This window comes from Lutjanus erythropterus, chromosome 8, assembly GCF_056507025.1.
Source record: "Lutjanus erythropterus isolate fLutEry1 chromosome 8, fLutEry1.hap2, whole genome shotgun sequence".
NCBI lineage: Eukaryota > Metazoa > Chordata > Actinopteri > Lutjaniformes > Lutjanidae > Lutjanus > Lutjanus erythropterus.
This window is the reverse complement of record NC_139324.1, coordinates 43,041,030-43,062,792: the sequence shown is the minus strand read 5'-3', so window position 1 is coordinate 43,062,792 and position 21,763 is coordinate 43,041,030. Positions and strand designations below refer to the sequence as shown.

Genomic DNA, 21,763 nt, shown 5'->3' with positions numbered 1-21,763 from the left:
ATTCTTTCAGTCAGTTAACAGGAAGTAACATGACTTTAAAAATATTAATTTAGTCTACAGAGAAGCAGCAAACAATTCAATATATATTATAATAAAGTTTCAAATAACAATTTAAACGTTGTCTGTTTTTTTTGGGGGGGGGGGGTTGTTGGTTTTTCTTTTGTCCTCTGGAGTACAGCTGTATTGATTAGTCAATTAATCGAGCCAGCAATGTTAATAATCAATTAATTATTTCGGTAATTTTTCTGGGAAATTTTGATGAGCGTTTTATAGTCTAAATGATTAATTCATTTAACATGAAAATAATCAGCAGAATAATTTATAATGAAAATAATCTTAAGTTGCAGCTTCTCTGGAAATCTGTTTTTATTTTCTCTATTTTCCATGTGGGTAGTATAATTTCTTTTTCCAGGAAACTTCCAAGAGATAATCAAGAAATAACAATCAATCAATCAAATGATTTCCTGTTTATAATCATCTCCTCTCATCTCTAAAACCTGAACAAAAACAGAATAATGATCGTCCCTGTTCTGCTCCTTCAGGTCAACAAGCTGAACCTGAATGGTAACTACCAATTCAGGATCAAAGCTGAGAACAAGTACGGCGTCAGCGACGGCTGCGATTCAGAGAAAGTCCAGCTCAGGGATCCGTTTGGCCTGCCCGGACCTCCACGTAACCCCAAAATCATTGCCGCCACAGCGACAACCATGACCCTGACCTGGGATCCTCCTCTGGACAACGGCGGCTCCACCATCCAGGGATACTGGCTGGAGAAGAGGGAGCGTGGTGCCGTGTACTGGGGCCGCGTCAACCGCGCTCCAGTCACCAAACCAGCAGTGAAGGGTCTGCAGTACACCGTGCTCCGGCTCATCGAAGGAACCGAGTACCAGTTCAGGATCGCAGCCTGCAATGCTGCAGGTGTCGGACCACCTAGCGAGGCCTCCGAATGCCGCTTCGCCGTCGATCCATGCAGTGAGTGTCCATCTTTGCCAGTTTTCACTCTGTTATGCTGAAAGTTTGCATTCACACTTCTGTTAATCAAAGACTGCCACACACCTTCAATAACATTTTTTCCCCAGACCTTCAAATTAATCAATCATCAAATGAAATTTCTTTAGCACACACTTCAGCAATGTGCAAGAATTTTCTAGTTATGTGCTCTGACGATCACAAGATTTGCACTGAAACCTTTTTTTTAACAATATTTTATAGACAATATATGTTATGTTTCCATGTTCTTATACATGTCCCCCATACTTTGCCTGATATATTTGGTATTTTGGTAAAGTAAGGTACTCAGATCCTTAATGCTGACTATGAAAGCTAAGACTGATCTTTGACCTCCTGTCCCTTCTCAGACGTCCCCAGCCCACCCGGAGCCCCCGAGGTTAAAGACAAGACCAAGAGCAGCATCACTCTTACGTGGAGCCCACCAGACAGAGATGGCGGCAGTCCCATCAAGGGTTACATCATTGAGGTCCACGAGGAGGGCTCTCCTGATTGGAGGATGGTGAACCCCGCCGACAAGCTCCACCCAAGTACTGAAATCACTGTCCCTGATCTGAAGGAGGGCAAGAAGTGCAAGTTCAGGATCTATGCCGTAAACGCCGCCGGAAACTCAGAGCCTGCCAAGACGGGTGACATCATCGTTCAGGACATTCTGAGTAAGTGTAATACACAGCTAGAGGAAAATAATGTTCATCAGTCCCAACAGTCAGGCTTTAGAGCTGTGCAATAACTGCTGCTGTTAATTACAATATTTAGTTCCAGAAGCTGCTGCCTACAGGTTCTGATGATTCTGTTGGAGTCAGTCCGTGTCAGCTCAGACTGTGGATGATTGATAAAGGTGTCCCACAAGGTTGAACATTTGGGACACTGCTGTTTAGTTTGTTCTAAGCTCCAAAAAGATGGAACATTTACATTTTAAAAGAATATAGAGCTTAATTGTTCCTACACTGATACAGACTCTTAATTGCCGTCAATTAACAGATTCAGTACAGTTACAAGTAATGAGAAAGATTTTCTCATGTTTTTTCAAATTGAACATCACTGAAGAACAAAACAGTTAAAGTAAAACAAAGCAACTCTTTTGAAAGCTGTTTTTTTTGTTTTGCAGTTGAACCGATGGTCACTCTGGACGTGAGCGCTCAAGATCTGCTGAACTGCAGAGCTGGAACGACCATCAGGATTCCTGCCACCATCACTGGACGCCCAGTTCCCAAAGTCACCTGGACTTTTGACGGAACCGCTGAGACAGAGAAGAAGAATGAACTCCACACGCTGCCTGTTGACTCTGAGGTACCACACAGAATTGACCTGACTGTATATTCATTTCAGTTTCATCTACATACAAAGTTACAATGTACAACTGTTGTCATGTTTGGTGTTTTCCTTCAGATCCACTCCACCGACACAACCTCGGTGATCACGATCCCTGAGAGCAAACTGAACCACAGTGGCAGATACATCATCAATGCCGAGAGCCCCGCCGGACACAAGGTGGTCAAAGTTAGAGTCTCCGTGCTCGGTACGTAAAGATTCAAAGATTTTGATAAATATATTATGTGAAGGGAGTGAGAAAATACAAGTGTGTAATGAAGAATTATAATCAGGATAAAAGTAGAAATTAGAAAAAGGATAGAAATTCAAAGATGAAAAGTCTTACAGATGATATCTTGAGTGAGGCTTCTGTGCTTTAATTTGTTGGTTTGTGGATTCGTAGACTTGCCTGGACCTCCAAGAGACCTGAAGGTCAGTGATGTGACGAGAGGAACCTGCCGACTCACCTGGAAACCTCCAGAGTGCGACGGAGGAGAGAGAGTGAAAAGCTACTTCATCGAGAAGAAGACAGTGGAGGGCAAAGCCTGGACAAAGGTACAAAACCCCTGACTTGCAGCCATCACAGCTGATCTCACTGTGTGGACAGAACTAAACAGACTAAGTAATATCTGACTCTGATCTCGTTCTTCAAGGTGAATCCAGCCTGTGCTGCTCAGTCTCTGGTGGTTCCAGATCTGATCAACGGTCAGGAGTACATTTTCCGCATCCGGGCTGAGAACCGCTTCGGGTTTGGACCGTTTGTTGAGACCCCTGATGGAATCAAAGCCAGAGATCCAATCCGTATGTCTCCTCTCTTTTTTTTTTTAGCTGCTGTGGCTCAGAGACCAAAAAAGATATATATATATATTTTTTTTCTATCAAAAACCTTGTATACAATATATTTACTACTGAGGCACAAATTCTAGGTACCTGTACTTAACTTGAGAGTTTCCATTTTATATTGTTTAATATTCTACTACATTTAAAACTTAACATTTTTCTACATGAGCACTTTTATTTATGATACTGAGTGAATTTTGATGAGAATGATTCTGTATTTTTACTGCAAAATCAAAAATAGCATTCTGCTCTTGCTACTTGTACTTATGATTACCTCTTCCACCACTGTACAGGAGTATAAATCGTATATGTTAACAAAAAGGTGGCCCTACGTTTGGATGTTTTTAATGATGTTCAGTATAAGCAGATGATTCTGTCATTCATACTGTAGACCAACCTCCTATTTAAAACAAAGTCAATTTCACTTTAGCACTCCACAAACATGGTTGTTACTGAACAAACATGAACAACATGAATTTAAGAAAATTCTGATAAACTCAACAACATGTAGAGTAAACCTCCAAATCTCTCATCTCAGTTCATGTGTTTCATTTATTTAAGATGGTGATCTTGCTTCTTCTCAACAGTCACTAGAATGTGATCCTAAATTTGTCTCTTTGTGTTGCAGATCCTCCTGATCCTCCCACGAGGTTGAAGATCCAGAATGTGAGGAAGGGAACCGTGACACTGACCTGGAAGGCTCCAAAGAACGATGGCGGTTCTCCTGTCACTCACTACAGTGTAGACCTGCTCTGCTGGGATGCCAGTGGCACCCAAAAGGAGTCCTGGAGGAGGTAAAGTACTGTCCGACTGTCCTCAGGTCCCTAAACCTCTACAGTCACTTCTACATCAAGACTTTGTTTACTCATCACTGGTTGCTCGAACTTTTGCCTGCATTATTAATGGGGATAAAATTTGATGTCTGTCTACAAAAAAGAATCCCTACTTCTTAATACTTACAAAAAGTTGTTTATTATTTGTTTTAAAATCACATTTGACCATGCAGCCTTGATGTGGGAAAGTGCTGTGCCTTTCTCTTTAATTTTTTTGTCTAATTTTTATCATTTTTCCATGTTTTCCTGCAATTAATTTTGCACTTTACTGATTTCCTCAATTTCTACTGTGGACAGAATAAGATACAATCTATGGTCCTCCTTACTTCTCATATTAGATAAAACACATCAGCACTGAGGTTTTGTTTTGTTGGAAGTCAAATGTTAAACTGTCTTTGTGACCTTCAGGTGTAATAGGAGAGACGTGGACACCACCAGGTTTAAGGTGGAGGACCTAACCGAGGGAGACGAGTACGAGTTCAGAGTGGTAGCATACAATGCAGCCGGAGCCAGCCGACCTTCAACCACAGCCGGACCCATCCTCCTCCAGGACCAGAACTGTAAGACAAAAACTTTCCACCTCTGTTCTCTCTAGAAGACACCTTAAATCTTCAAAACAGAGGAAGCTCATTTAAAAAATGTGTTTCTGCTGCAGGTGCTCCATCCATCGAGCTGAAGGAGTTCATGGAGGTTGAGCAGGGCTCCGACATCAGCATTGTGGCTAAGATCCGTGGCTGTCCGTTCCCCACACTCACCTGGTACAAGGCTCCACCCCACAAGTCCGACAACAAGGTGGAGGTTCAGTATGATGAACACATCAACAAGATTGTGTCTGACGACAGCTGCACACTGCTCATCCAGCAGGGCAAACGTCCCGACACCGGCCTGTACACCCTGGTGGCCTCCAACAGTCTCGGCAAGGCCTCCAAAGAGATGAGGCTCAATGTGCTCGGTATGAACAAAAACATCCAAACAAATGAACTGCAGTGTTCTCAAGTTTTATTTAACAAAATATTCTTGAGTTTATCTAAAAACAGAAGCTGAGTTTAGTGAATTTCAGGCCATTTCTATGGGTATGTTCACGGTTTATCTATGATATCTTCACACTCATTAAATTTAAAGCCTCTGTTGTAGAAAACAGCTGATCTTTACCCTAAAGTTAAATGTATTATTTCATAAAAGTGTTTTAATTTTGTCAGCAAAGATGTCTTGTGTTTTAGTTCATTGCTATAAACTACTGTGAAAAGTCGGGTCATAACAGTACAAAAATGCTTTTTTTTTTGTACTTATTTTCAACCAGACTTAAATTTCATTTTAGATCTTAAATAAAATTAACAATAACGATCCTTTCAAAAGAAATTTCTGTATCAGCCTGATAAAAATTTTTCCGCAGATAGTGAATTTTATGTCACTGAATGTTAAACCAATAAAAGATTGGAATAGTTTTAATAAATTAAAATTATTCATTGCAATCTGCATTTATGCCATAAAATTAGCATTTGTTAATAAAAGCAGGAAAATACTGTATCAAAAGGATCAAAGTATCACTATATCCTTTATTTATTTATATCCTTTATTTCTAAAATCTATTCATTATTTTCCACGCCAATAATACACCTGTTGGGCCTATTTTTTACACTACTAGCTGTTACGCTCAGCTTATAATTATAGATATTTTAATGTTTTTTTGTTTGTTTTTTTTCCTTGTTTGACCCTGAAAGCTTCACTCTCCTGTCCAAAATAGACAACGACACTGACTTATCACTTGACATCAAGCCGATAACAAATAATCAGTCAAAATTAGAAATAAGTCTGATCAACCTGGGTGACTTCTGTCGACTAAACTTGTTTTTTTGCTCTTCAGGCCGGCCTGGTCCTCCCTCTGCTCCCATTAAGTTTGAGGAGATCGGAGCTGAGAAGATCACACTGTCCTGGCTGCCACCAAAGGACGACGGTGGCTCCAAAGTCACAAACTACGTCATCTGGAGGCGTGTGGCCAATAGGAAGACCTGGGTGCCTGTCACCAATGAGCCCAAAGAGCGCATCTGGACGGTGGAGAACCTGATGGAGGGACATGAGTATGTGTTCCGCATCATGGCCCAGAACAAATATGGCGTTGGAGAGCCACTGGACAGCGAGCCCGAGGTTGCCCGAGACCTCTTCAGTGAGTCAAAGCTTAAGATTCTCATTTTTGGGACGGTCCTGTAGCTCAGTTGGTATGCATGGAGGCTGTCCTCTGCAGCGGCCACTGATTCAACTCCCACCTGCGGCCCTTTGCTGAGTGTCATTCCCTCTCTCTCTACCCCCTTTCCTGTCTACTCTTCAGTTGTCCTGTTCAATAAAAGCAAAAAGCCCAAAACATAACTTAACTTTAAAAAAAGTATCTAATTTTCTGCCAGAGTTCAGGTGCTGCTAGCAGCTACAACTCTAAACCATTGATGCAAGACAATTTTTTGCACCCTCTAAGCTTTGATCCTCTCCATTCGTCCTCATGCAGACGTCCCTGGTCAGTGTGAGAAGCCAACAGTCACCAACATCACCATGGACTCCATGACTGTCAACTGGGAGGAGCCTGAAGATGATGGTGGCACCCCAATCACCGGCTACTGGCTGGAGAGAAAAGAGACGACAGGCAAACGCTGGACACGCGTCAGCCGTGACCCCATCCGTCCCATGGGCATGGGCGAGTCATTCGTGGTTAGCGGACTCATTGAGGGCTCCCAGTACCTGTTTAGAGTCTCTGCCATCAATGCCGCTGGGCCCGGACTCGCCAGCCCTCCCACAGACCCCATCTTTGCTAGAGACCCCATCTGTAAGAGTTCCACAATCACATGATGTGAGTTTGTGTTTTGAACACACAGAGCAGGAAGTTGACCGCCTGTCTGTCTCCTCCCATAGGCCCGCCCTCTCCTCCAACCCCGAAGGTTTCTGATTGGACCAAGTCTACAGTGGATCTGGAATGGATCCCTCCTCTGAAGGATGGAGGCTCCAAGATCCTCGGCTACTGGGTGGAGTACCAGGAGGAAGGCACCGAGCCCTGGGTTAAGGTGAGAGGACCTGGTTTTAGAGCCCAATCTGTGCTTAAGACTTTGAACAAGGTTGCGTATGACCCAAAATTCAAACCAGGTGTGTATGATCTGAGGATTAGACAATAGACACAGGAAAGTATTACTGCTCCATGCACCATTCTAAAAGATGTATGAGCTTTCAAAATAAGATTACTTTAGATACGTACAAATACGAGAGTATTTTATAACAGCTGAAATTTGACCCCAGGATTGATTTGATTGGTAAAAAAATATATTGATAAGGCAGAGTGTACTACTACCAACTGATGAATGTGGTGAGAATCTGGTTGGAAAAGCAAACCGCTAAAGACCCAGCAACCTTACTGGAAGCTCTGTAGCAACCTGGAAGCGGACCATACCCATGTTTTCTGTTTTCTGGAGCTGCACAAAGCTAAAGCCTTTCTGGAATAATGTAAATCCAACTATAAATTATATTATGGGATATGCTGTTCCACACAACGGTGCATAGGGAACATTGAGGATGCTGTGCAGGGGAGGCATGGATCCCTGGCAAATATCCTGCTTATAGCCAGCAAAAAATCTATAACAAGGAGAGTATCCGATCTGACATACCAACTACAAATTACAGGTGATATCTGCGGTAAGAACTGGAAATGGATCATTTACATGAAACATGATGCCAGCAAGTAACTGAACCCTTAAGTTATGGAATAAGTCTTTACTGCCCCTGGCAACCGTTTCAGTTCTGTATTGTTTAGTGATGTGTTTTATTGCTGCTCATAATGTTCTGTCTAGAGCTGAAAACTCTAAAAATGTAAGTAAAAGAAAAGGTGCAACCTTAGAAAGTCTGTGTGTTTTTCAGGCGAAGGAGACTGAAATCCGCGGTACCCGCTTTGTGATCACCGGTCTGAAGACTGGTGGTAAATATAAGTTCAGGGTGATTGCCTTCAATGCGGCTGGTAATGGTGAGCCTGGAGAAGTCCCAGAGGTGCTGGAGGTCAATGACAGAACCAGTGAGTCCATCTGAAAGTCTCAGAGAGTTACACATCTCAACAATGTGTCTTTTCAGGACATATTTATGCAATTTGGTACTAAAAATCAGACTGTAATATTGAGTTTCTTACCCTCCAGTTGCTCCTGAGGTTGACCTGGACGCTTCAGTGAAGGAGAGGATGGTGGTCCACGCCGGCGGTGTGATCCGTATCATCGCTTACGTGTCAGGTCAGCCATCCCCAGAAGTCACCTGGAGCAGAGACGGAGCTGCACTGCCTCCTGAGGCTAAAGTAGAGACAACAGCTATCAGCTCATCTCTGGTCATCAAACCCTGTGCCAGGAGGCACCTCGGTGTCTACACGCTGACCGCCAAGAATGCTGGAGGAGAGAAGAAGAAGAACATCACTGTGGAAGTCCTGGGTAAAACACTGCTTTCATGTCAAAATGGGACAGCATCTTAAGAATCTTAAGTATTTTCATGTTTAATCAAAACCTGGCTATGTCCTCTGACAGATGTCCCTGGACCCGTTGGCATCCCCCTTACCGCAGAGAACCTGACCAGCGACTCCTGCAAGCTCAACTGGTTCTTCCCCGAGAATGACGGTGGTTCTCCCATCAGCAACTTTATTGTTGAGAAGCGTGAGGCTGAGCGTAAGGCCTGGACCTCACTGTCTTTCACTGCCAGCAGACAGAACGCCATCGCTCATGGCCTTACTACTGGAAAGGCCTACTTCTTCAGAGTGGCTGCTGAAAACGCCATTGGCATGGGACCATTTGTGGAGACTGCAGCCGAATGTGTTGTCAAGGAACCAATCAGTGAGTTTAGCTGAACAAACATGGTGACCACTGGTCTCTAAATGTGGACATATGACTGCTGTGCAGGACTTTTTTTTGGAAAATCAGAGGAAAAGTCACATTTTTAAAAATAAAATCACACTTTTGGAAAAGTCAAGACATAAAAGATAGTGCTCTGGTTTTTGTTCAAATTTGAAGGCAAAAAAAATCACTGTTTTTGGTCATTCAGAAAAGGTTAGGATTCTTTCATTTTAAACATCACCAAAAACTTTTCTGGCAAATTTGTCTGTCATGAAAAATATATCTTATTATTCAATTTTACAGGCAACAGAATCAAAACAGTACATAAAATGTTGCAAAACCACAAATCAGTGAATGAGTTCCTGTCTTCAAATATAAATAACCATTGGCGTGTTTATGCTCCCCTCAGGTGTGCCTGACCGCCCTGAGGAGCTTGAGGTCACCAAGGTCACCAAGGATTTGATCAGTGTCACCTGGAAGGCACCCAAGTTTGATGGTGGTTCAGAGATTACCATGTACATCTTGGAGGCGCGAATGATCGGTAAAGACAAGTTTACCAGACTGACGAAGGAGAAGCTGATGGAGAGGAAGTACACATATGATGGCCTGAGGGAGGGCGACACCTATGAATTCAGGGTCATCGCTGTCAATGAGGTCGGCCCCAGCAAGCCATCATTCAGCACCAAACCAATCACCTGCAAGGATGAACTGGGTGAGAACTCACTAACAGGACCAGCGGTTTTGTTTGTTTTAATCGGCTTTCAGAATTATTGGTTTATTTATTTATTTAAAAAGGATCCCCATTAGCTAGTGCCCTCGACACCAACTAATCTTCCTGGGGTCAGTTATTCAGTTATTAATTTCAGGTGATCATTGTCTGAAAATGTATTTTCACTAGTGTTCTATTTAAAACATTTTGAGTTCAAAATTTGAGCAAAATAAATCACTATCATCAGCAGAAATACACCTTTGCTGATGATACAGATTTTTTATATACAAAAAAATTATTAAATGGAAATGTAACCTAATCCTCGGTACATCACCGCACCTGACTTTGTCTTAATTTTCTGTTCTTACAGAGCCACCAACCATTGAACTGGACTTCCGTGATAAGATTATCATCCGTGTGGATGAGAGCTGTCTGCTGCAGGGCCGCTACACCGGCAAGCCTTCTCCATCCATTGCGTGGTACCGTGATGACGAGGAGCTGAAGGCTGACAAACACATTATGTTCAAGAACACACTGACCACCATGTCACTTGGCCTGATGAAGGCACAGCGCGAGCACAGTGGCAGATATGTGGTTGTAGTGGAAAACAGTACTGGATCCAGGAAGGGAGTGTGCAACCTTACAGTTGTCGGTATGTAGGAGAAAACTGAAGGTGACAAAATCTATATATCGTCATCAAAAAATAACAGATGAAGATGCAGCAACTAAATTCTTGATTTAATAAAGAATAGAAGGGGTCTAGGAATAGAGCCCTGTGGGACACCACGAGTGCTTGTGCCATTCACAAATTGGTGGTTGTGGCTGATGCAGATTGAAAACCCTGAAGTCAAACCTGCAAAACTTCAAGCCTTTATGATTAAGGCTGGAATTAGTTGATCACAACATCACAAATTGATTATTTCAGTATTTTCTCACACTGTTGTTGTTTGTTTCTTCCCTGCAGACCGTCCTACTCCTCCTGTCGGCCCAGTGGTGTTCGAGGAAGTGCACAGGGAGTACATGGTAATCTCCTGGAAACCGCCTCTGGACAGCGGTGGCGTTGACGTCTCCAACTACATCATTGAGAAGAGAGACACGAACAGAGACATGTGGACCACAGTGACATCTGCCACCACCAAGACCACATGCAAGGTGGGGCCAAACGTGTTGCTGACCAAAATTCAGTCAGCTGTTGTGTCATATTCTGAGTGTTTCTTTTTTTTTTTTTTTTTAAATTCAAATGTTTCACATGTTTTTGTGTTTTTCTGTCAGATCCCCAAGCTAACAGAGGGCAGGGAGTACATCATGAGGATCTCTGCTGAGAACATGTATGGCATCAGTGACCCTCTGGAGTCAGAGGAGATGAGAGCCAAAGATCTCTTCAGTATGTTCTACTCAAAACCTGCAGACACACATCTGCATCACTTTTTAGTTCTCCTGAATTAATTTCAGGAAATTCAAATTTTGATGTATGTTCTTTCTGAATTGGAAATGGATCCTACAAAGATCCCTGATAACCCTGTTTTTCTTTGGTGGACCCGCTGCAGGAGTCCCTGAGGCCCCTGAGATGCCGACTGTCAGAGAGGTGTATGCCACCAATGCTCTGGTGCTGTGGAACCGTCCTCGTGATGGAGGAAAGCCCATCACCAACTACATCCTGGAGAAGAAGGAGCCCTCAGCCAAGAGGTGGTCCAGAGCCACCAGAGACCCACTGTACCCAGCCACTCAGTACAGAGTCCAGGACCTGGTGGAGGGCTGCGAGTATGAGTTCAGGGTAATGGCCGAGAATGAGCTGGGAACTGGAGATCCCAGTGAACCATCCAAGCCTATCCTCGCCAAAGATCCCATCGGTCAGTCCAGCACTAATGCTAACAATGAAACAGTGCATAGGGTTGAGACAGGTTGCCATGTTTAGATTTTATTTGCCCATGGTTTACAGTCTTATGCAATATTTTCTCCTGGCAGTGCGGCCCAGCCCTCCAGTGACCCCTGAGGCCTATGATAAGACCAAGGATTCAGTCAGCTTGAAGTGGAAGTTGCCCCGTCATGATGGAAAAGGCCGAATCTTCGGCTACCTTGTTGAGTACCAGAAGCCTGGTGCCGTGGAGTGGGTTCAAGCCAATGAGACCCCAGAGCAGTGTCCCGACCTCCACTATGTGGTGACGGGCCTGACCGATGGACAGGAGTACTGCTTCAGGATCTTCACTGTTAATGCTGCGGGCAAATCTGACCCTGCATATGTCAAAGAGAATGTCAAAGTCCATGACAGACTGGGTAAGGGGTTTATTTATAACTCCTCTTTGTTTTTTATCTATTAAAAAAATGATATATTTTTATTTCTGATTTTACAAATTTGAAATCCATAATGATATAATTAATTTTAGTGCAAATATTGTGCTTGAAAAGACTTCATGGACTATGCAATGTAATTGCTAACAAAAAAGTTTTTCCATCTAGCATGTATTATTATACTGTATGTATGAGTTAATTTGGTAGTTATGGCCAATGGATATGTGTGTGGATATTTCAGTAATTCTTCATTCCCATTTCCCTCCACAGAGGAGCCAGAGTTGCTGCTTGATGCCAACATGGCACGTGACCACCTGGCCATGCTGGGTACTGATATCACCCTGAGTGCAACCATTAAAGGTGTACCTACACCCACTGTCAGCTGGAAGAAGAACGATGGTGACATGCCGTCTCACACCACCATTGCTATCACCACCAGCAGAAGTAAAGTCTTCATTCCCAAGTCAGTCCGTGCAGACTCTGGCAACTATACCATCACTGTGGAGAATGCTGCTGGAAAGAAATCAGCAACTGTTGCTGTGCTTGTGTTGAGTAAGTAAAATTTCCACCAGCACAAGTGTAGGATTCGGTTTGTCTTGAACAAAACAACTTGTAAAGAAGAATTTATTTTTTGTTTAACTTAATATACAGCAGGTTTGGTTTTGGTCAGGCAATGAAGAAAACCTAAATTTTAATATACAATATATGTGAAATTTACTGTCTTGTTTCCACCAGACAAGCCCTCCCCTCCCAGAGACCTGGTGGTCTCTGAGGTGACCAGCGAGTCTGCCTATCTGACATGGAAGGCTCCTGAGGACAATGGTGGTGCCGTCATCTCCCACTATGTTGTGCAGAAGAAGGATGTCGCTGCCGAGCAGTGGGTGCCTGTCTCTGCAGCCAATAAGAAGCTGAGTCTGATGGCCATGTACCTGATGGAAGGAATCCAGTACCTGTTCAGAGTGGCTGCTGAGAACCAGTTTGGCAAAAGCGACTTTGTGGTGACCAAGACACCCATCAAGGCTGTCGATCCTCTCTGTGAGTAAAAGCCAAATTATGTTATATTGTCTGATTTTACTCTGAACAATTAGGATTTTCATATTCTTGTGTAAATTGTGGAGATTCCAAATCCTGAAAGCTCTGCTTTGTCATTCTTGGTGTTTTAGCACTTCCAAATAACATCAATTCTTTGTTTATTTTTCACTCTGTCATAAAACAAACTTTTTCGCAAGAAAAAAACAAAACAACAACATTCTGAGAGCAACCCTATTCTTGTGTTAGTGCCATCTCATCTCTGAGAAATGTTCAGCAAATCAGTAAATAATTGTTACTTCCTGGACACCTTTCAGATCCTCCTGGGCCACCTAAGAACCTTCACCACACTGATGCAGACAAGACAGAGGTGTGGTTGGCATGGGAATGGCCTGACCGCACCGGTGGAAGTGAAATCACAGGCTTCATTGTGGAGCACCAGGAAGAGGGCCAGACTGACTGGGTCACCTTCAAAACAGTCAGCAACAACCACGCCCATGTCACTGGTCTGGAGGAGGGAAAGACTTACCGCTTCAGGGTCAAGGCTCAGAATGCCATCGGTGTGAGCCGTCCTGACACCAGTGTCCCTGTCACCTGCCAGGAGAAGACATGTATGAAAAATGATTCTCACAGAGTAGTATCTTATTGAGAAAGCTGTTTCTGCTTTTATTTGCAAGCCTGACAACATCCTCATGTGTGTGTTTGCTGTTTTTTTTCTCTTTCAGTGCCACCAACTATTGAAGTTGATGTAAAGCTTATTGAAGGTCTGGTTGTCAAAGCTGGCAGCACTATTGTCCTTCCAGCCAAGATGACAGGCATCCCTGTTCCCACTGCCAAATGGATGACTGATGGCAAGGAGATTGCATCTGAGGGCCGCTATAAAATTGAATCTACTGGAGCCTCCACAATCCTCAGTATCCCTGAGTGCCTCAGAGGAGACACTGGAGAGTATGTCCTCACTGTGGCCAATCCCGCAGGTAGCAAGACTGTTGCCCTGCATGTCACTGTGCTAGATCTTCCAGGTCCACCTATTGGACCCATCAACATATTGGAAGTGACCCCTGAGTACATGATGATCCAGTGGAGGGCACCCAAAGATGATGGTGGCACACCTATCACCAACTACGTGGTGGAAAAGAAGGATGTGAAGAAACCATGGGAGCCCTGGTCCGTTGTTAGCTCCAGTGGCACCAGCACCAAGGCCAAGGTGTCCAGGCTGGAGAAGGGCCGTGAGTACATTGTCCGTGTCCGTGCAGAGAACAAGATTGGCATTGGCGCAGGGCTTGAGAGTCCTCCTACTATTGCCAAGCACATGTTCAACCCTCCTGGTCCACCAGGTCTGCCAGAGTGCTCTGATATCACAGAGAATGCTGTGACAGTGTCATGGTCCCTGCCTGAATATGATGGAGGCAGTCCAATCAGTGGCTATGTGATTGAACGCAGAGAAATGACCGGAAAGTGGATCCGTGTCAACAAAACTCCCGTTCTGGATCTCAGATACAGAGTCTCAGGCTTGTTTGAAGGCAATAGCTATGAGTTCAGAGTGTTTGCAGAGAACATTGCTGGTATCAGCGAGCCTTCTCTCACCTCTGACCCCATCAAGGCCACTCGTGCCATTACCAAACCCGGACCTCCTGGCAATCCCAAGCTCAAGGATTGGAGCAAGTCCTATGCTGACATCTGCTGGACAAAGCCCACAAGAGATGGTGGCAGTCCAATCCTGGGCTATGTGGTTGAGGCTCAGAAGTCAGGAACTGCCCAGTGGGACAGGATCAACAAAGACCTCATCAAAATATGTGCCTACAGAGTACCAGGCCTCATTGAAGGAATGGAGTACAGATTCCGCATCAGAGCCACCAACAAGGTTGGAGACAGTGAACCCAGGGAGCTTGCTGAAACTGTCTTAGCAAAGGACATCCTTGTGCCCCCTGAGGTTGTGGTTGACGTGTCTTGCCGCGACTCTGTGACGGTCAGGGCAGGTCAAATCATAAGTTTGATCACCAGGGTGAAGGGCAGACCAGACCCAGAAATCACTTGGACCAAGGATGCTAGAGCCTTGTCCCGGGACAAGCGCACTGAGATCAACAACAACTACCCTCTGTGTGAACTGGTCATCAATGATGCAGTCAGGTCAGACTATGGTAAATATGCCATTATTGCCAAGAACAGTAGTGGACAGGCACAGGCTACCATTATTGTTAATGTCCTGGACACACCAGGAGCTTGCCAGAACCTGAAAGTAGCATATGTGACCAAGAAGTCCTGCATGGTGTCCTGGGAGAACCCTGAGGACAACGGAGGCACCGAGATTACTCAGTACATTATTGAGTGCCGTCAGCCCAGCCAGAGAGGATGGACAGTGGTCTCCAATGACTGCACCAAGCGCCTGATGAAGGCCCCTCTTACTGAGGGCTGCGAGTACTTCTTCCGTGTCAGTGCAGAGAACAAGATTGGTGCTGGCCCACCCACTGAAACCAAGACACCTGTGCTGGCAGTTGATCCCATTGAGAAGCCTGGTGAACCCATTGACTTCCACATCTCTGAGATCGGCAAGACCTTCTGCTTCCTTAAGTGGAAGAAGCCAGACTATGATGGTGGTAGCCGTAATATCGGTTATCATGTTGAGAAGAAGCCAAAGGAGGCTGAAGAGTGGGAGAGGATTCATAAGGGTGCCATCAAGGAGACTTACTTCATGGCTGACAGGTGTATTGAAAACCAGATATACCAGTTCAGAGTTCAGACTAAGAATGAAGGCGGTGAGAGCAACTGGGTTACCACAGCTGAAGTCTTGGTCAAAGAGCAGCTTGTGGAGCCTGAAATCAAGATTAAACTGGATGGAACACTTGTGGTCAAGGCAGGAGACTCCATTCCTATCGAGGCAACCATAAAGGGCAAACCCCAGCCTGATGTCAAATGGACCAAAGATGAGAGCACAGAGGCTATGAAGAAGAGCCCCAGGCTTCAGATCGAAACTGGGGCCGACTTCTCCAAGCTGCTGCTTACTGGCGCCAGGCGCACTGACAGTGGCAAATATGTTGTTTCTGCCTCCAACAGTGCAGGAACTTGCTCTGCTCATGCTAAAGTCAATGTCCTGGATAGACCCGGCCCCATCAGGGATCTCAAGGTGTCTGGTATCACCACTGACAGGTGCCATCTGGCCTGGGAAGTCCCAGAAGATGATGGTGGCTGTGATATCTACAACTATATTATTGAGAAATGTGAGACTAAGAGGGGAGTCTGGTCGGTCCACTCCAATGCTGTGATCACCAATAAAGCTAAAGTCACCCGTCTTATTGAAGGTAATGAGTATATCTTCAGAGTTCGTGCTGAGAATAAGATGGGACCTGGACCTGCAGTGCAAAGTGAGGCCATTGTCGCTGGCACCCAGTTCAGTGTACCTGGCACTCCTGAGGCACCAGAGGTCACCAAGATCGCCAAGGAGGAGATGACTGTGCAGTGGTCAGAGCCAGAGAAAGATGGTGGAAAGCCAATCACAGGCTATCTGTTGGAGAAGATGGAAGAGCATGGCATCAGGTGGTCTCCAGTCAACAAGGATCCAATCCCTGGAACTCGTCTCACAGTCACTGGACTCCTGCCCCTCCATGACTACCAATACAGAGTAAAAGCTGTCAATGAAATTGGCATAGGCAGTCCAAGCAAACCATCACGGGCTATCACTGCCAAGGATGCAATTGGTATGTAACCAGTACTAATGATTTCACTGTGTTTAAAATACATTTGTTAACAAATACATCTCATGGTGGGATTACTGTAGATAAAATCTACAGCTTCATCTTCACACATCCTTATGTCTTCTTACAGAGCCCCCTGCACCTCCTACCAACTTGAAGGTCCTGGACAGCACCAAGTCCACTGTCACCCTGGGCTGGACCAAGCCTGTATCTGATGGGGGAGCTCCCATCATTGGCTACGTTGTAGAGATGAGGGCACAGGGAAGTGCCAAGAAAGGAGACGATGGTTGGAAGAGATGCAACGTGGCAGCTCAGTTGGTCGTATGCGAGTTCACAGTCACAAGTCTGGACGAGAAGCTTGTGTATGAATTCAGAGTGTCTGCTCAGAATCAGGTGGGCATGAGCCTGCCATGTGACCTGGAGGGTGCTGTGATCCCCAGGGAAATTCTAGGTGAGGGCTTAATTGAATTTTATTTGCTTTTCTGGTACCTGGATAAGATATGTCCTGTACTCGAAACATCAAGCTGACATCTGCACTGTTTTTCTTCCAACAGAGGCACCAGAGATCAATTTGGATGCCAACCTGAAGCAGGGACTGACAGTGAGAGCTGGCTGTCCCATCAGACTATGTGCCACCATCAGAGGTAGACCACCTCCTAAAGTCACTTGGAGGAGGATGGGCATTGACAACGTGGTCAGGAAGGGAAAAGTTGACATCATTGACACTATGACCTTCCTGGTTATCCCTGATAGTACCCGTGATGATTCTGGCAAATACTGCCTGACTCTGCAGAGTCCTGCCGGAGAGAAGGCTGTGTTTGTCAATGTAAAGGTTCTGGGTAAGTCCTGTTTTTTTTTTGGTAATACTCCCGACAATTAACTTGAAGTCATCTATCATGAAAAAAGTGCTTACTGGAAATCAAAATACCTCCTGTCAGTTGAATCCAAAAAACAAACACAATCTATTGTTTTCTCTGACAGACACTCCGGGACCTGTGATGAATCTAGAGGCTACTGACATCAAGCAGACATCAGCCATGCTGTCCTGGAGTCCTCCAGAGATTGATGGTGGCAGCGAGGTCACTCACTACATCGTCGAGAAGCGTGAGATTGACCGCAAGACTTGGGCAACTGTCAAGGCAGAAGTCCAGAAGGATAAGGTTCCCTTCAAGGTCAGCGGCCTGATACCAGGCACTGAGTACTACTTCAGAGTCACAGCTGTCAACGAATATGGTTCTGGAGTTCCCAGAGTGTCGCCCACTTCTTACCTGGCCTCGGATCCTGTCAGTACGTATTGTCTTGTAGTTAATGTGACACCAGAACTAAGAGCACACACACATAGCCCACAGGCACTCACGATGCTCAGTTCTCTCTCTTCTTGCTCATCAGTCATTAGAAACACTTGAACACACCCATCTGATTTACTTTTTCAGGCAAGCCTGATCCTTGTGAAAAGATCGAGGTCCTGGAGATCACTAAGAACAGTGCCACGGTTGGCTGGGTTAAGCCTGCAAGGGACGGTGGTGCCAAGATTGATGGTTATGTAATTGAATACATCGAGGTGAAACCACCGCCAGCGCCTCCAGCACCTGTGGAACCTGTAGAGGTTTGTCATGTGATCAAATTTATCAATCTCTGACTGTTTTAATCTATTCTTAGGTTCTGTTATTGTAACATAAAAATAAAATAAATCAAATAAAGATGTATGTGCTAAAAAAAAACATCACTGCCACTTTAAAAATGTACACTGTATGCTCTTACTGAATTTAGTAATCTAAACTTTTTATTATTGAGTGAACCTGAAAATTATGTAATCCACATACCTTAATTTAAAATAGGTTCCAGAGGGAGGGGAAGCTCCCCCACCACCTCCTCCACCACCTCCAGTGGTAGAGGAAGAGGAGGCAGAACCTGAAAAGGAGGTCTGGAACGCCTACACTACAGTGAAGGGTTTGTCAGTTGGCATCAGTGGCCTGAAGGAGGGCAAGAGGTACAAGTTCAGAGTGGCTGCCAAGAACATCATGGGCATGAGTTTGTTCACTGAGACCAGACAACCAGTTGAAATCAAGGAACAGATGTGTAAGTTGTTTTGTTATGTTCCATTATCTTATGACCAGGACTCAATTTTTGCATTATTCTAAAATAACAAATATTGGTGATATGCAACAAGATCCAGAGATAATACTAAATATGGCAACCACTTGTTAATTCAAGGCTCCTCAAATTGTCATGTCCTTACCCCCAGTGGAGCCCAAGATTGTTATGCCAGAGACAGCAAGTGCCAGAGCTGGAGCCAAGCTTAGGGTGGAGGCGGTGGTTTCTGGAAAACCCTCCCCAACCTGCAAGTGGATGCGTGGTGAGGGTGCAGTGGTCCCTTCCAGCCGTCTGGCCGTGCACCAGTCTGGCAACCTGTGTGTCCTGATCATCAAAGATGTGTCAAGGCTTGACAGTGGAGAATACAGCCTAGTGGCTGAAAACAGCTCTGCAAAGGTTACCCAAGCCCTGAAGATTGTCATCAGAGGTCAGTATTACCCATGATAAAATCATTTACAGAAATTAAAAGAATTTTGAATTGACAAAAGTACTCAATATGATAGTGACTTTCCATATCTAAAGCTAACTCTTTTATATGTTTCAGACATCCCTGGGCCTCCTGAGGGCCCCGTGGAGATCAGTGATATCGACTCTGATGCCTGCTCCCTGTCCTGGAACAAACCACTGGAGGATGGAGGCAGCAATATCACCAACTATGTGGTGGAAAAATGTGATGTCAGTAGAGGCGACTGGGTGACGGCAGTCTCTTCCTGCCCGAAGACAGGTTGCAGGCTTGGGAAGCTTATCCCCGGGAAGGAGTATGTGTTCCGTATCCGTGCTGAGAACCGCTATGGCGTTTCAGACCCCATTCAGTCTGACAGGATGGTTGCCAAGTTCCCCTTCGGTAAGTTTAATCCTGAGATGTCCCTAGTGCAGTTCCATAATTAGCTTTAGATGTATGCTTGTGTCTAAAATTAGCAGGTTTTATCATCACAGTCAATATTAATTTTGTTTGTTTATTTCACCAGATGTTCCTAGCGAACCTCTCAACTGCCGCATCAACAAGACCAACAAAGACTGTATGTTTGTGGCCTGGGATAAGCCCGAGAATGATGGTGGAAGTCCCATCACAGGTTACTATATTGAGCGTAAAGAGAGGAACAGCCTGCTGTGGGTGAAGGCTAATGACACAGTTGTCCGCACCACTGAGTACCCATGTGCTGGCCTCATCGAGGGCCTGGAATACACTTTCAGAGTGTCTGCCATCAACCGTGCTGGCCAGGGAAAACCAAGCAAGAAGACTGATTTCATCACTGCCAGAACACCCGTTGGTAGGTTTGCCAATTAGGCAACAACACCTACACAGCAAGCTTAATTGTATTAATTCAATCTTGTTTTCTTAATATCGCTAATTTGTCTCTTTATGACACAGACACTCCAGGTAAACCTGAGGTATTGGACGTAACCAAGAACTCTGTCACTCTGGTTTGGACCCGTCCCAAGAATGATGGTGGTAGCAAGATCATTGGTTACTACGTTGAGGCTATGCGGGTACCAGGAGACACCTGGATACGCTGCAACACCAGCAGCCAGAATTGTCCCAGGGAGGAGTACACAGTGACTGGCTTGGAGAGAGACCTGCAGTATCAGTTCAGAGTCATTGCCAAAACTGCTGTCAACATGAGCAAACCCTCTGAGCCCACAGACCCTATCCTTGTCTGTGCCGAGAATGGTGAGATGTTTTGATCTAATGATCTTCTGACGAGGCTGATACACAAGTCCCTATAATAACATTTTCAGCTAGACCACCATAAACTTTGAAAGGAAAACAGGAGTCTCTGACTGAGAGTCATAACAGTATTGTATCTCATCTTTTCTAACAGTACCTCCAAGGGTGGAGCTTAATACCAGGATGCAGAAGGGTTTGAAGGTGAAGGCTGGAACCACAATCCTCCTTGAGGCTGAGGTGTTTGGTAAGCCTATGCCCAGAGTGACTTGGAAGAGAGGCGATGATAGCATAAAGTCAGGTGAAGGCCAGGTCATCACCCACCAGAGGCATCACTTCCAGCTGGAGATGACAGAAGTCACCAAGGAACACACAGGAACCTATACTGTCTTGGCTGAGAACACCAGTGGCTCCAAGACTGCTGAAATCCAGGTCAACGTCCTGGGTAAGTACCTTCATCTTTTCATTTTCTTTTCAAAACTAATGAAAGATACAAGTTCAGGATTTTTCACTGTCTATAAGCTGTTTTATTATATACAATTATCTTGTGTCCCCTCAGATGTGCCCGGCCCTCCTGCCAGTGCTAAATATGTAGAAGTGTTCGCCACCAGTATCAAAATGTCCTGGGAGCCTCCACTGAAGGACGGTGGCGCCCCCATCAGCAACTACATCGTGGACAAGCGTGAGACAAGCAGAGCCAACTGGGCTCAGGTCTCCGCCAAGATCAAGGGTGACATCCTTGAGCTGAACATAGGGAAGCTAATCGAGGGTCGTGAGTACCAGTTCAGAATCCGCGCTGAAAACAACTGGGGAGTTGGAGACCCCCTCATCACCAACCCTGTAATCGCCAAGAACCCATTCAGTGAGTTATCATCGGCATTTCCTCAGGGTTCATGCAGATACATAATAACACTGATGGTAGTGAAGATGTTTTGCGGTCAGTGCTACAGTTTAAACTGCATCTAAAACTTTAATCAAGACAAACAGGAACTGGATCTAACCAGCTTACTGTCACATGGCATATTCTGTTAACATCTAAAGCCAACTCAACATTTGGTTGCTCATTTAAAGTCAAAGTCAAAGTTTCTTTATTGTCAATACCACATATGTACAAGACATACAGAGGATCGAAATTATGTTACTCTCAGACCCTACAACGGAGAAACATAAATGTAAAGGAAAAACTGTACATTATAAATAAAAGTGCAAAAGAGAGCTAAAAATTAAGTAAAGTAAAAAAAAATAGAGGGCGGCATGGTGGTGCAGTGGTCAGCACTGCCACCTCACAGCAAGAAGGTCCTGAGTTCGATCCCCCAGCTCCCTGGCTGGATCAGGGCCTTTCTGTGCGGAGTTTGCATGTTCTCCCCGTGTCTGCGTGGGTTCTCTCCGGGTTCTCCGGCTTCCTCCCACAGTCCAAAGACATGCATGCAGGTTAATTGGTGACTCTAAATTGC

The 21,763-nt window shown here is 44.9% G+C and overlaps 1 protein-coding gene across 1 annotated transcript in view; it reads left to right on the top strand.

Annotated features, from left to right (window-relative positions):
- LOC146323388 (titin-like) overlaps window positions 1–21,763 on the top strand; it is a 199,585-nt gene that overhangs the window by 128,190 nt on the left and 49,632 nt on the right. The window contains exons 159-194 of the mRNA XM_084725583.1: window positions 543–972; window positions 1,359–1,664; window positions 2,117–2,298; window positions 2,398–2,527; window positions 2,723–2,874; window positions 2,973–3,120; window positions 3,788–3,953; window positions 4,401–4,552; window positions 4,648–4,944; window positions 5,857–6,156; window positions 6,490–6,804; window positions 6,891–7,039; window positions 7,884–8,034; window positions 8,153–8,434; window positions 8,528–8,830; window positions 9,240–9,542; window positions 9,910–10,191; window positions 10,504–10,691; window positions 10,812–10,923; window positions 11,087–11,389; window positions 11,505–11,813; window positions 12,099–12,380; window positions 12,564–12,863; window positions 13,175–13,468; window positions 13,583–16,552; window positions 16,680–17,000; window positions 17,104–17,388; window positions 17,531–17,836; window positions 17,983–18,155; window positions 18,388–18,628; window positions 18,795–19,070; window positions 19,188–19,487; window positions 19,612–19,914; window positions 20,016–20,315; window positions 20,467–20,754; window positions 20,869–21,171. Of these exons, the coding sequence (XP_084581709.1) occupies window positions 543–972; window positions 1,359–1,664; window positions 2,117–2,298; window positions 2,398–2,527; window positions 2,723–2,874; window positions 2,973–3,120; window positions 3,788–3,953; window positions 4,401–4,552; window positions 4,648–4,944; window positions 5,857–6,156; window positions 6,490–6,804; window positions 6,891–7,039; window positions 7,884–8,034; window positions 8,153–8,434; window positions 8,528–8,830; window positions 9,240–9,542; window positions 9,910–10,191; window positions 10,504–10,691; window positions 10,812–10,923; window positions 11,087–11,389; window positions 11,505–11,813; window positions 12,099–12,380; window positions 12,564–12,863; window positions 13,175–13,468; window positions 13,583–16,552; window positions 16,680–17,000; window positions 17,104–17,388; window positions 17,531–17,836; window positions 17,983–18,155; window positions 18,388–18,628; window positions 18,795–19,070; window positions 19,188–19,487; window positions 19,612–19,914; window positions 20,016–20,315; window positions 20,467–20,754; window positions 20,869–21,171 (11,902 nt within the window). The remainder of the gene's footprint in view (window positions 1–542; window positions 973–1,358; window positions 1,665–2,116; window positions 2,299–2,397; window positions 2,528–2,722; window positions 2,875–2,972; window positions 3,121–3,787; window positions 3,954–4,400; window positions 4,553–4,647; window positions 4,945–5,856; window positions 6,157–6,489; window positions 6,805–6,890; window positions 7,040–7,883; window positions 8,035–8,152; window positions 8,435–8,527; window positions 8,831–9,239; window positions 9,543–9,909; window positions 10,192–10,503; window positions 10,692–10,811; window positions 10,924–11,086; window positions 11,390–11,504; window positions 11,814–12,098; window positions 12,381–12,563; window positions 12,864–13,174; window positions 13,469–13,582; window positions 16,553–16,679; window positions 17,001–17,103; window positions 17,389–17,530; window positions 17,837–17,982; window positions 18,156–18,387; window positions 18,629–18,794; window positions 19,071–19,187; window positions 19,488–19,611; window positions 19,915–20,015; window positions 20,316–20,466; window positions 20,755–20,868; window positions 21,172–21,763) is intronic.